This window comes from Pantherophis guttatus, chromosome 8, assembly GCF_059756535.1.
Source record: "Pantherophis guttatus breed Tessera chromosome 8, ASM5975653v1, whole genome shotgun sequence".
In the NCBI taxonomy this organism is placed as follows: Eukaryota; Metazoa; Chordata; class Lepidosauria; order Squamata; family Colubridae; genus Pantherophis; species Pantherophis guttatus.
In genome coordinates this window covers 41946970-41961622 of record NC_142070.1, presented here as the reverse complement: position 1 = coordinate 41961622, position 14653 = coordinate 41946970, and the positions used below count along the sequence as shown (strand labels likewise).

Sequence of the window (14653 nt, the reverse complement as noted above, 5' to 3'; positions counted from 1 at the left end):
AACCAATAAGGAGAGTTTCCAATTCTCCCTTTTTCCAAAATAACAGCCTGCAATGAGATTGATGCCTAATTCTGTCCAAAATTCTCTTATGAAAAAAAAAATTGATCCTTAAAAAAAAAAAGGTATACACATGGACATTTCTAAATGGCTGAAGATGATTCTATTAGCATTGTCTTTATAACTGTCAAGCCCAGCTCCTCCAAACATTCCTCACTCCTGACTCATTACAGTTTGAACAGTTCCCAAATAAAGGCAAAAAAAGATTCTGGGGAAAACTTGGATCAGCTCTGAAGATACTAACTTTCCAGTTTTCAGAGGTAAAACAAGCAATTTTTTCGACTAGAAGTGATGTATTTTTACTAGCTGGCAAGGATGAAGATGGGGGAAGGAAGGAAGGTAGGTTGCAATTCTAAAGTATGTTTCCTAGAACTTTTTAAATAAGTAAATTCAGAAGAAATCTCAAGTAAATTCACATAAGACTGGATTGATAGCACTGCATCTTGCTATTGAGGCAAGCATTGGAGACTTTCTTGCAAAGAATATGAATGCATTTCCATATACAACAATAGCAAAAGCTTCCCCCCCCCCCCAATTACTATGTGAGCACTAATCTATTATGCGGCCTTCAAGGCACATAATTTGACTTGAAGGCCATATAATAGAGAAAAGGCAATTCTCTTACCAAAAAAAAAAAAAAAAACCCCTCACAAGATCCTTGCCTGTCACTACAATTGACAGGAAGCTGATTAAGATAGGTTTTCACTATCTATGTTGGAATTGCCCAGTCCTGGGAATTACCCAATCTTTTTCAGTTAGATATTTAAATGTAAAGTTATTTGATATCACTGGATTAAAATGATACTGTTGATATAATATAAGCATGATCTTGACAGAAACTGTAAAATGTGCATAGCAATTAAATTGTTCCATCTATATTTTTCAGTTTAATTATATCTAAAATTAAGAGATACAATAAGCCTTTTGAAATAGTATTTACATCTTGTTTCAGAATGATAAATATTAAAATTGTACCCATAGTTATATACCCTTCAACATGGGGTTGTTGTTTTTTTTAGTTTGATGTGGCTGTTTTCCATATATATTTGTTTTTTAATTAAAAACGCCTCATCAGAAAAAGAGAAATGTTGTTGTTACTATTACACTATGCAATTTTCTTCTACCATTCTCTGGCTTTACACATTCTTGGATGCATTTAAAAAGATTTTGAAAATTGATTTATTCAATGTAGCAGATTAATTGTTGGAAAGGTGGTGAGCAGATAATCACCATGACAGGAAAACTGTTTTTCTCTAAATTCTATTAGTAAAGTTAGATGGTTGGTAGGTTTAGGTGGAATATTGTATTGTATAATATTTCCACTGTAACTATAAATATGTTATGATTTATGTTGCTTGTGTTCCTTTTATGCAATTTTAACTGCCATTTAATTCTAAATCAGAATAATCTATTAACAACTTTTCTAGCTATGGGAATTTGAATGCTCATTCCCCTTTCCTGTTTTATTTAGCATCTTCATAAATCTGATGGGTGACATATCATCAGATGATTCCTGCTATAGAGTTCTACCATGATGAACCAAATGGGAGATATACCAGTAGTAGGAATCCTGAGTGTAGGATGGGGTGGAACAGTCTCAGACTAAAGCCAAGCAAAATGGAATGGTGGCTAATCCAGAAACCAACTGATTCCAGGACTGTATCAACATTAACCATTGGGGGGTTGTGCTTCCCCTCAAAGAGTAGGGTCACAATATAGGGGCAAATAGAGGCTCTAGCTGGCAGGAGTTTTTCCCCATTTTGTCTGATGTGCCACTTGCAGTCTTTCCTGGAGTGGGGGTACTGAGATCAGCTACTCATATCCATATCACTTCTCAGCTAGATGACTGCAATTCATTCCCTGTATAGCTTCTCTTAAAGATCCTCTACAGGCATCAAGTGTATGTTTTCCAGTCAAGCATGTTGTTATCTGATATCAGGATCAATGAGTTTTTGGTGAAGTAGAATCTCCCTATCCATTGCACACAAATAGCATTCCTGCTATGGATTCCCCAACCTGGGCTGTCCAACAATAGGAGCCTCAAAATAGGCATTCTCAGCATGGACTCTTCATCTCTACAACATCTTGTCTCTTTTCCCAATGGTATTCCAGAGACTTATTGAATCCTGCTTATTCTGGAAGGCCTGGGAAGAGTACACTATTTAGAAAAAGCAGGGCCATGAGTGAGTGTTGATGAAGGATATTATTGTATTATCTTTATTATTTTTGTACTATTATGTTTGTATTTTACATTGTTGATTTTGTCATACATATCACTGTGAACTGCTTAGATATAAACTAGATGTTCCTACTGCTGTGCAAATGCTTCCATTTGTCACAGGCACCATTGTTTCCTCATCATGAAAAGCAGTGTATGAATCTCTTAATAAAAAGTACCTGGGTAGAGATTTCTGTAGATATTTTTATATGATATTTCCAGATTAGTTTTATGTGGCAATCAATAACTTCCAGAAATAGCAATTTGAACACTTCACAACTTTAATACCTATTTCTGAGTTGCAATCTGACATAGCATGTATTATAATAGCAGCATTTTAATAGCATAATAGCAGTATAATAAATATGGTTAAAATCAGTTCCATTATATCTATATGGGAGAAAGTGCTAAGAGCTGGAAGATTAGTATTTGATGCTATATATACTATATAACAAGTTCCCACTATATTTGATATTATGTAAGATTATTTAGCTTTTCTTGCAAGTGATCTTTTCTTTTGCAAATATCAATACATAACAAAATACCACCAGCCCTAGTTAATACATGACGAGCTGTAGCTGTGTTTTTCAGATTAATCTGGCAACTTAATGAGGCACTGTAGACTGTTTGTTGTTCCGTTTAGCTAATTATAGACTTTGATACCATTTGGTTTATAGTTTTGCTATCACCTATAAGAATGAATCTCATTAGCAAACAAATGAATATGCAAATCATTATTTAGCCAGCACAATTTAAATGTGTGTTTTAATATCTTTAGTTTGAACATCGGAACTTCCCCAAATAGCTATGTACCACAGTGAAAATTTTATTGGATTGTAACTGAGAGAACATTTTGGGATCTGAAAAAATGTACATAGAGATGCATAATAATCTCAAGTAGATAAACCATTATCATATTAACGTTCTAAGATCAATTGATTGGACTATCTGAGGAGCCATCTCTCCCTGATGGGACTTGCCCACCTCACTTGCGCCAGCGGAAGAGACCTGCTACAGATCCCCTTGGGCAGGTTCAAAGAAAAGAGCCTTTCCAGCTGTGACCACTCTACCATTGAAGGTGAGAACTGCTCCTGCCCTTTTGACCTTCTGGAAGGGTACTAAAACTTGGATTTGCCAGTTGGCCTAGGGATTTAAGAGGGGTGATCACTACTGGAGGTGGCGGATGGGATAAGACAACCTCTTGGTTCTGATTTCATTATAGATTTAAATTTTTAATCTGTGTAGCTTTAATGTTCTAACGTTTTAATTAATTTTTCTACTTTTTTCATAACCTGTAAACTTCCCAGAGTCACCTTATAGGGCTGTGATGGCGAACCTATGGCATGCATGCCACAGGTGGCACACAGAGCCATATCTGTGGGCACGCGAGCGTTGCCCTAGCTCAGCTCCAGTGCGCGTGCGAGTACTGGCCAGCTGATTTTCGGGCCTTCTGGGCCCACTGGAAGTCAGGAAACGGGCCATTTCCAGTCTCCAGAGGGCCTCTGGGGGGGGGTGGGAAAGGCCATTTTCACCCTCCCCAGATTCCTAGAAAGCTTCTGGAGCCTGAGGAGGGCAAAAAAGGGGCCTACCTGGCCCACCGTGCCATTGTGTACTAAAAGCAGAGGGAGTGCGGGGGAGGGCATGAGCACATACATGGGGGGCGGGGCACATAGAATTATGGGTGTGGGCACGCATGTGCGTGAACCACCCCCCCACGCTCCCCACGCTTTTGGCACTCGATGGCAAAAAGGTTAGCCATCACTGTTATAGGGAATATGGGTGGCATAAAAATTTAATAACTAAAGTGATATAGCAAATGGGTGGCAGAGAAAGATAATGCAATACACAATCTAATCAATTAAAAGAAAAAGCAAGAAAAGTCAAATTGAGACCCCTGTAAAAATCTAATTGCCAACATTTCACACCCTTATGGGAACTTGATTATTACACTAGCCCCAGGCTAGGGAAAACCAGATTTTTACAGCCCTCAAGAAAGCCAACCAGGTTGGGCCATCCATATTTCCAGGAGGAAGCTACTTCATCAGGCAGACACTATGACAAAGAAGGCATGTTAAATTTTATGCTATTTTCTACTCTAACGAAAAACCGAAGAGAGTACGTTCTCTATTGCAAAGACAAATATGATGATACTATGAGCAACTCACTGCATGTAGATTTAGTTGTACTGTACATCAATTAAGCCATTGAAATCAAAGGGACATCAGTTGTTACTTTATTCTTACACTTTAAAGGTGACTAAATTAAACCAATCCAGGATCAAGAGAGAATAATGTACTACAATACTAAAGAAAACTGGGATCACAAATGTCACATAATTTATTGAATTCAACAGATAGTGTGAGTTCTATACTATGTAAATCATGATTTATGTTTATGTAGCATAATGTAGAAGCCTAACCAATTGTGGTTTACTCACCAATGAGTTATTCAAGGCATACAGTTCAAGTCTTCAAAGACCAAATCAGTTAATAAATATATAGTTATACATATAATATATATGTATTTCAGCTGATAAAAAGTCATAAAATGGTATCTCATCTAGCCCAGGTAGGTCCCAATACCCTTTAGGGCTGTAGCACTAATTTTTTTTTTAAATGTAAACTATAATTTCTTTTTCAGAGTGACACCTGGTTAAGAAACATTTTTAACCTTAAATTTGTCTTAAGATATGCTCTTTTTTGCCTATCTTGCCTGAAAATTGGCTAGAACTTTGAAGTAATCTGATTTCTATCACTATATATCTCCACCCTACCAAGACAATGAAGAGCCAATGAGAAAACAACCAGGCAATCCCTAATGGCTCCTGCACAGTGCCAAGTGCTGAGAACTTATGCTTGCATTTCAGCTGACAAACAGTGCTGGTTTTCTTTGCAGGTTCATCAAAATGGAAAAGTGGAGTTTATTGTACTTACTACTTCTACACACAACAATCATATGCTCCCTCGACTCGGTAAGTTTTACTGTTTGCAAGAAAGCTTCTGTATATTTTTTAAAAGGGAGGAGTGAAGTGAAAAAGCCATGCATACATTGTATTCACAAAGGGGATGTAGTGATCCAGAAATGAGCTGCATAGAACAGATTCTCCTAAATAATTAGAACCCTGTTTGATTTTTAAAAGCAACTGGTAGGGAAGGGAACAAAACATGAATTTGCGCCTCAAAGATTGGGCAATTTCAAAGTTTTGTTATATTTTTGTAACTTTGGTGAAATGGTTAGAGGTAAAGTAGAACTTTAAGCTTTGCCTCTCTAGTTCTCATTAGCTTTTTCACAAATAGGATCTTAACAAAAAATGGTTGAGTTTAACTTCTTCCTTCATCTCTTGCTCATAAGTAGTTATGCCAGCAGAGGGCAGATGCTCCCTGCTAGTTCCAAACATTTTTCATTTCCTTTCTTATTTTGCTTCCTCATTTCCCCTTTGTTACCAGACCTAAGTCTTGGTGTTATATATACTGCTCAAAAAAAATAAAGGGAACACAAGCAGAAGACATCTGAGATCTGAATGAATGAAATCGCCTTATTAAATACTTTGTTCTTTACATACTGTAGTTTATACACTGCTTAAACAACTAAAGGGAACACAAAACTACTGTATGTAACAAACAAAGTATTTAATAAGGCGATTTCATTCATTCAGATCTCAGATGTCTTCTGCTTGTGTTCCCTTTATTTTTTTTGAGCAGTGTACATTCCCACCAAAGATGGTCCCTATTTTTCTACTTGCATTTTTTACATGCTTTCAAACTGCTAAATTGGCAGAAGCTGGGACAAGTAACGGGAGCTCACCCCATTACGCAGCACTACGGATACTGCCGACCTTTCAATTGACAAGCTCAGCGTCTTAGCCACTGTTATATGTGGTTTATAATATTTTTCATTGTTTTTGTAAGTTTTCTTCTTAATACATCAACAGGTAGAAATAGCTAATAGCTAATAATTATTCAGCTATAATGTTGTCAGAACATGTAGATGGTGTGTTCCTTTACTATGTTAGTAAAAGCTTACCTCAAGCAATCATCAGAAGGAACTGCTTTATCCTTGAATAATGTAACTAGATTTTACTATTATCATCTTGACGGTCAATGAACATAGGATTAGAATTAAAATGTAAGAGGTGTGGATATGGTTTGAGACACAAAGAAATATCTTTGTTGTTGTTTGTAATTGTCTGGATGCTAAATTCCAAATTCATCATTTCAAATTATCAGCATTTGTAATTGCCTTATGGGGCTCATGTAAAAAAAAAAAAGAACACTTTTTGTAAAATATTGTATCTACTTGGATGTAAATTTTAGCTTGTAACTGGCCATATAAGTTATAAAAGCGTGTGTGCGTTTATCAGTCATAGCATCTGGGAGAAACATGCAGTTATATGCCTGGAAACCAAAGAGTTTGACAACAGCTGTTTAATATCTGGCTTTAAATTTAGATTTTTTTAAAAAAATGTACTCAGTAAAGGAGGCTGAGTCAATTACAATCTGTTTCCAATTAGTGATCTAGCCACAACCTAAATAACATCCCGCCCAATAATTATGTTTTTGTTTTGCATTTTAATGGATTTTAAGGGACTATCCTCAATCACTTTAAAATTTAGAATTCTGTAGTGTTCCAGGTGAGTGGCTTTAATTCCACTTACTTGTGAAATATAGTTATAGAACAAAAAAAAATGGAATTTTTGTTCTAATTTCTTTGGTGATAGAATTTGCAGCAGATTTCTCTTACGGTATTTGTAAACGTGCAGAAAATGTCTTTTTCCAGAAGAAGCAAATGTAGCATTCTCAACTCAAGAAGTCTAGTGTTGTCCTTAAGTGACTTGTTTAAAGATCAACAAGGGGACGAGAAAGAAGCTGGTGATTATTTGTGATGTAATTTATTCAGATAGGTGTTTGATCCACTCCTTTTCTTATGCTTGGAGGCTTTGGGATTTGGTAAATTGTTCAGAAAAAGTCCCAAAACTGTATTTAGTATTTTTATGTCAATAGTAAAAGCCCTAGTATATAAGAATATAAATGCAGAATTTCCACTTCAGATATGCTACCAGTGATAGACAGCTAAAACTTTTTTTTTCCTTTGAGGGAGAAGGAAATAATCCATCCTTCCTTCCTTCCTTCCTTCCATCCATCCATCCATCCATCCATCCATCCATTATAAAACTGAGAGAGTGGGATGAGAAACTCAGGAATGTGATTTTATTTAGGTTTGTTATTGCCAAATATGCCTTTTAAGGCAAATTGAAAACTGACATAACAGGGATACATGAAAAATTGAACTTTCTTATTTGTGTCTAGAAACTTATTTCCACAGAGTACTTCAAACTATTTTACCAGCCATTCTTATTTCCTGTATCACAAGTGGGCAAGGAGAAAAGTGACTGAGGAGAGACAGTGTGGGGAGAAGGGGAGTGATATGATAAGTCTGATGTAAAAACTGGATATTGAAACCTCTTGTTTCAGATGGAAATTACTTGCAGTTAAAATTACTTTTCATCACTATCTTTTCAACCTTCCATTGCATTCTAACAAAAAGATTGTTTTTAATGTGTTAAGAAGTTCATATTTAAGAAAGAAAGATCAAAGTGCTCCTGCTTCCTTCGATATTTTACAATTGGACAGTCAAAGTATGGAGCATCCGTGTTTTTTAAAATCCCACTGAGCAACATTTAAAGGATAGACCCTAATCAGCTAGCAACTACAGAGGGATGGCAAGCTGGGGGATTCTGGGAGTTGACGTTCACAAGTCTTAAAATTGTTAAGATTGGACAACCCTGACCTGGAGCAGCTAATAGTTAGTCTGTTTGTATATACTCTATATGTGTGTGTTTGTTTTTGTGAAGTTACTTTATAATGTTGGTGGTGTATTATGAGTTTTAATTTGGTATTTTATGTAATAGAGATGATCATATAAAATTTTCAAATAAGTAACAGAACAATCCTAGATCAGTCCCAAAATTCATTTCCTGGGAATTTTCTTCCAGTTTTGACATTCTTATCCCAGTCTTGAGAATTGAAGTGATCCCTTTGCTGTTTAATAATAGTTCTTTCTTGCATGAAGCTCATGGGTTTAACGAGCTCATGTCGTTAAATAGGAAAAAGTCCATTTCCTGTCATGCTTGTTTCATTAGACTAGGAGTGCTTCCAGATAAATATTTATTGATCTTCATTTTTAGGGGTTGCATGCGTGCCTATTTTCTCAAAGCTGTTTTCATCTTTTTTTCTAGTGACAAAAGTACATTAAGAGATGGAAGAATGACACATTTGCCACAGGGTATTCCTCTCTCTGCATTTTCTCCTCCATCACAGAAAAACTCGTTCCTTATGCTGACCCAGCAACACAGTTAGCCACAGGAAAACTGCCTTTTATACTGATTGTTAGAGCATTAGCAAAGCTCCTTTGGACTGTCATTGTGCCTCTCCCTCCAGGATGCTTTCCTGACTAGCTACCTAATCTCGGCACATATTTTCTACTGCCATAGATTGGATTGCACTGAACGGCAGGAATTAAATGAAAAACAAAAAATCTAAAATGCAACCCAAATATTTAAACAGTGAACATGCACTCCATCTGGATCCAGAGTCAATATGCCTTGAGCAACAAATGCTTATTTAACACAGCCTAGAAATGAACGCCAAAGTTGAGAAGGACTTGGTTTAAAAATAATGACTTAATTTTCTTGTTACCAGTCTTACATATTCACCCATCGCTGCCTTCTCATCTAGTTCATTTCCTGCTGTTGTTCAACAACCCTGAATTATGTCTTGTAGAATGAAAAAAAAGGAGGGAAAAGGCCTAGCCCCAGATTAATCTTCTCTTTTACCACAAATAATAGTGTATATATATATGTACACACACACATTATATATATATAATAGTGGTATGGCTGTGGTAATTGCCTACTTTTAAGTCCAGCCAAACTTAATTAAGTTGAATGATGGGAAGGCTTATGTTTTAAACTGATGAATTTCAAATACACAATAATGAGAAAATAATTTCTGGTGTTGTCACAATAATAGAAAGGGAACATTAACAGACTAATGTGATTTTGAACATGATGAATATATACAGTATTTGTATAAAGCAAAGCAAAGCAAACCCAAGCAAAGCACAGTTGACATTGTATGTCATTTTTTTCAATCTCTGGAATTCCCACTGCAGATGTTGGAACTGAAAAATACTAATGTAAGCCAGAGTCTGGTCTTTTTAGTCCTGTGGGCATATTTGGAATTTTTAGAGAATGTTGAGGCATGTTCCATAACTGATATGGTCAGTTCCTAAATTTGCAAAACTTCTTAGGTTATTGGAAATACAAATGACTCATGAAGGTTTTGTTGTGTAGCGTTCTAGTTTCCCACTTTTAAAACCAATATTTTAAAAATGTAGTACAGGGTGAAAACCAGGAGAAGGATATGACTTGGGAATGCTGGCAATGTAGATCCAATAGTACTAGCTGTTAAGCAACTTACAACTTACTGCCCATAATTGGGGGAAAGGGTTAGATTTATTCTACGGTATGTCTGTATCCATATTGCCCTGATACAATGGCACACCAGTGTTTCCAAAGGACATGCCCTCAGGTTAACACCTGAATCTTACTGTCAGTTCACTGCTGAGGCAGATCAGAAGTGAATTGAGATCCCTCATTCTGTAAGATGTGTTTTCTTTTTATTCTGGATAGATCTTCTGTGGCACATGGAAGAAAAAAATTTAAGATGATACGGTTGGAGGTGGCAGAGTGTTGATCGTAATTGGTCCAGCTTAGGACAGCTTTTTCTATCCTGTATCTTAGACTCAGCACCTTTACTACTTCAGTGATGTTTTGGCTATGAGGGAACCCCAGCTTCCATAGCCACTTTTTTATCTTTTTTGAATGTGTAGGTTGACCTGCCAGTTGGTTGACCTCATCCCTGGCTAAGTGCATGCAAATGAAACTATAATATTTAAAAAATCAATTCTTGTGCTTTTGTGACATTCCCATCACAGTGCCTGCACTTTGCAACTCCCACATGGATCCTTACAGCAAACCTGCAATCTCAACATGGTTCCAGCAGCTGCATTTCAGAACTCAAATGACCACTGGATGGTGGCCTAGATATATAAAAAATTTATTGCTCTTACCTTGTAAAGATTTTGTAAAGGTTCTGTTAATCATGGATGATCACTGGGGAAAATCATTACTGTGTCTAAGGAACAATTACAAGGTTGTACATAGCAGAGGAGGCTTTTCCTCCTGGATGGTGGGTGGTATTGAAAGGTCTGGACTGTCACATGATATTCCAAGGACCAATCATCGTCCTTGGAATATCATGTGTTGAAGTTGAATGGATACCAATGCAGCAGACTCCCATTTCAGGAGTCTGTTTGAACAGGATTTGGAATGGCATGATTTCCTGCTGGCCTTTGAATGGGAACACAGCAGAACAGTTGGGTGGATGTGCCTTCATTTTTTCCTCTTCCTTCTCTTTGTCTCATCTTGTCTAATTGCTCATCTCATGTCACTCCCTTCTGCTTTTTTTTTCAGGCACAGAGCACATGCTTTTTGACTTTCTTCCTGGTAGAATGTAGTTAATTAGGTCCTATCCATATGAAGAATTTCCCATAAATAAATATCCTTTCTACTCTACTTAGGAAATCTGCCAAATTAAGTATTGTTCAGATTAGGTTCTGGTGTTAGGCACTCTCACATGCACACATAATGATTACTTCATACCTCCTTTCTCAGTTGTCTTCAAAACATGTCTATGAAATTCCTTATTCATAAATGCCTTTTATTTGGTGCCAATTTTTTCTCTATTTCCAGAATAAACTCTATGTCCTGAATCAGCATCAATTAAATGTGAGAAAAATAGCACAGAACAAGCAAGAAAATTAGAGAATGTGTGTCATTTATCAACTTTTATTTAGAATAACAAAAATAAGGGGATGTATACTCTGGTTTTTTATTAGTTCACTTGGTATCATTTGAATTCTCTTGAAATTCTTTTGCCACTTTTAAAAAACAGAGTCAAGAGAGGGTTTTCAACACACATGATTCTAAATATCTTGAAAATCCCCCAATTATTTTTAGCTCTATATGTGTGGCTTAGGCACCTTTTCAGGAACAAAAGGAATCTGTCCTATGCATATAACTAGGAGCAATAAACAAGAACTTAAAAGCTCAGCTATCTATTAAGAAAGTGCATTCCATATTATTTGAATGTAATAGAATTTTGTGGGAACTGGTTATGAACTGACACTGAAATACTTAGCAACTCACTGATAAGCCCCATGACTTTCCTCTCCTTCCTGAAGACTGTAGGAAGTTGTTTCCAAGAGCAGCTGAGACTCCAGGCCCAAGTGAGACTTCTGGAACACAGTGTGAAGCAACAACAGGCAAGAATTGTGAACCTCTTAATGGAGAGAGATATACAGAGCAGAGATAAAGAAGGTGAAAACAGTGTCATCAACCTGGGAGAAGAAACAAAGTACAAAGGTTAGAAATAAATTTCATCTTTATTCTCCAGGTGGGCTCAAAACATTCCTTTTACAAACCTGGGGGTTGATCAAAGTTTAGAATCCAAAGGCCATTTAAGAAGGAGAAGGAGAAGGAGAAGGAGTGGGTTTTAGAGATCTGCTTTTTCGAGCATTGCGCAGGATACGTAAAGCATTTTATCCTGCACAATGCTTGAAAAAGCAGATCTCTAAACCCACTCTTTCTCCTTCTCCTTCTCCTTATTAAAGGGCCTTTGTTTAGGTTTTCTACTCTTCATCAATCAAAAGTTTAGTAAAATGACTTACCTTATTTATTTATTTATTTATTTATTTATTTATTGTCAGATTTATATACCGCCCTTCTCCCGAAGGACTCAGGGCAGTGCACAGCCAAAGTAAAAACATAAATACAAACATTAAAATACAGTTAAAAAGATATATATGCGTTTGGCATATATTAAAAACATTTAAAAATGTGTTAAGCCAGCCCGGCTTGCTGAAAAAGAAAGGTCTTAAGGGCACGGCGGAAGGCACTGAGGTCTTGGATTCTTCATATCTCTGCGGGCAGCTGATTCCAGAGGGCAGGTGTCCCCACAGAAAAGGCCCGCCCCCTGGGGGCCACCAGTCTACATTGCTTGGCCGATGGCACCCTGAGGAGGCCCTCTCTGTGGGAGGCACAGGTTGGTGGGAGGCCATTGGTAACAGCAGGCAGTCTCGAAGATATCCAGGTCCTATGCCATGGAGCGCTTTAAAGGTGATAACCAACACCTTGAAGCGCACCCGGAAGACCACTGGAAGCCAGTGCAGCTAACGCAGGAGAGGTGTTATGTGGGAGTGCCATGCGGCTCCCGTAACTACCCACGCAGCCGCATTCTGGACCAGTGGGAGCCTCCGGGTGCTCTTCAAGGGGAGCCCCATGTAGAGACCATTTCCGTAGTCCAGGCGAGAGGTGACGAGGGCATGAGTGACTCTGCACAAGGAATCCCGATCTAGGAAGGGCCGCAACTGGCGGATCAGGCGAACCTGATAAAAAGTCCCCCTGGTTACAGCCGTCAGATGTTCCTCCAAGGACAGCTGCGTATCCAGGAGGACACCCAAATTGTGAGCCCTCTCCGTGGGGGCCAAAGACTCGCCCCCAATAGTCAGTGATGGTGTCAACTGACTATATCGGGATGCCAGAAACCACAGCCACTCAATCTTGGATGGGTTGAACCTGAGCCTGTTCCTCCCCATCCAGATCCGCATGGCCTCCAGGCACTGGGACATCATTTCAAGAGCATCATTGGGGTGACCCGGGGTGGAAATGTACAACAATATTTTACAGAGATGTAAAATATTATTTTTAGCATACATTTTACAGCGTAGAAAGAATTACGTACTTATATTACATTGCAATAATCTGAATAGTAGTCTCTGGAGGTTTAAGTGCACTTACTAAGAAGTGTTTTCATGTAATTCATTAAATGTGATTCATATTGTGCTGTACACTAGTATTTGGTTATTAGAATTTTCTACATGCTAAATTCTGGCATATGTTGAAACTTAGATTTCAAGTTTGAAACTCCTTGTTAAAAACCATGTAGCATGGTCAAATCTTAAGAAACTAAAGAATATTAAGTTTGACTAGGGAAACGGCATATAAAGGGTGAAGTAGTTTTTTGACATGTTTGCCATCAATTATTGACATGAAATAAAACTGAGCTGGTAATAACAGTGAAAAATATTTGCAGGATGTGTATTTGCAGGTGTTTTACATTACTTATTTAAATGTGAAATTATATATCTTGAATTTTTCCAGTAGAATTTTCCAGTTATTTTTCATAAACCAATGGTTCAGCTAAAGCAGAACATTGAACAAGAGTAACCAAGACAGTTAATGATGGCTGGCTAAGCATTATACTATGGGCTAACCCAACTTCAGTTCTATGTTTGAATTTAATGCAGTTTCAGTAAGTAACTAGTAGTCATTCTAGCCAACTTGCATAAGCTTTGTGTTCTATCATTGAATGGTTCAGTGAAGAGATCAAGCAACCAGGTTCTATTAAAACCATTGCTTGTGACTGTTCTGTGCTACAACCTCAACTCTGTTAAGTATTTCCTTAGTTCTGCCTTAGGGTCCTTTTGCTATCAGGCCATGATGAGATAGATCACCCTATGCCTGACGGAAAAGGTCAGCTTTTATTAACATTTTATGTCTATTTTGTTCCCTATTTCTCCCAGCACTAATTCATCATCCACTGCTTATGGTAAAGGAATGCAAAGTTATCCAATTGACTCAAATGCAGAATCAATATCATTGGTTAACTTTTGAAGATTAACTATGATCAATATTAAGCCAAAGAGATTTGCATTTGCCAGCTATACCATTTTAGAAGACACTTAGCAATTCTTTAGATGAGGAATGATCAATTTTATCCAGGCTAATAGAAGTGCAATCCCATTTTGTTTTGTTTTGCTGCCTCTTTATTGCTGTTAACTTTTTATCAAGACAAAAACTTTTAAGACTTATAATGTTGAACGTACAAATTATCCAGGGGTTGGAGAGGACAAAAATACATATATGTATGCATATGTGACCTCAAGAAGAATATTTTAAACATATTCAATATTTTTTCAAAAAACCCCTATAATTTCAAATACATATGATATGCACTTATAAATGGTGACTATAATTAAATAAATACATCCTTCATTGTATGGGTTTCCTTTATTGTTCAGTTTTTCAATGTTTAATATTATGTAACTAAAAAAAGACACATAAAAAAAATAAACAGGACACTTTGGCAAGAAGCAATATATGAACCATGAATGGCATTTGCCTCATTGAATTAAAATTTGTGTAGGTATACTATGTAATATTTTATAGCAGGAAGGAGAATGTGACTAAACTGTATT

The 14653-nt window shown here is 37.0% G+C and overlaps 1 protein-coding gene across 1 annotated transcript in view; it reads left to right on the top strand.

The window, feature by feature from the left end:
• Positions 1-205: 205 nt before the first annotated feature.
• FGL1 (fibrinogen like 1) overlaps positions 206-14653 on the top strand; it is a 28553-nt gene continuing 14105 nt past the window's right edge. The window contains exons 1-4 of the mRNA XM_034442838.3: positions 206-396; positions 3206-3353; positions 5171-5246; positions 11579-11759. Of these exons, the coding sequence (XP_034298729.1) occupies positions 5181-5246; positions 11579-11759 (247 nt within the window). The 5' untranslated portion in view covers positions 206-396; positions 3206-3353; positions 5171-5180. The remainder of the gene's footprint in view (positions 397-3205; positions 3354-5170; positions 5247-11578; positions 11760-14653) is intronic.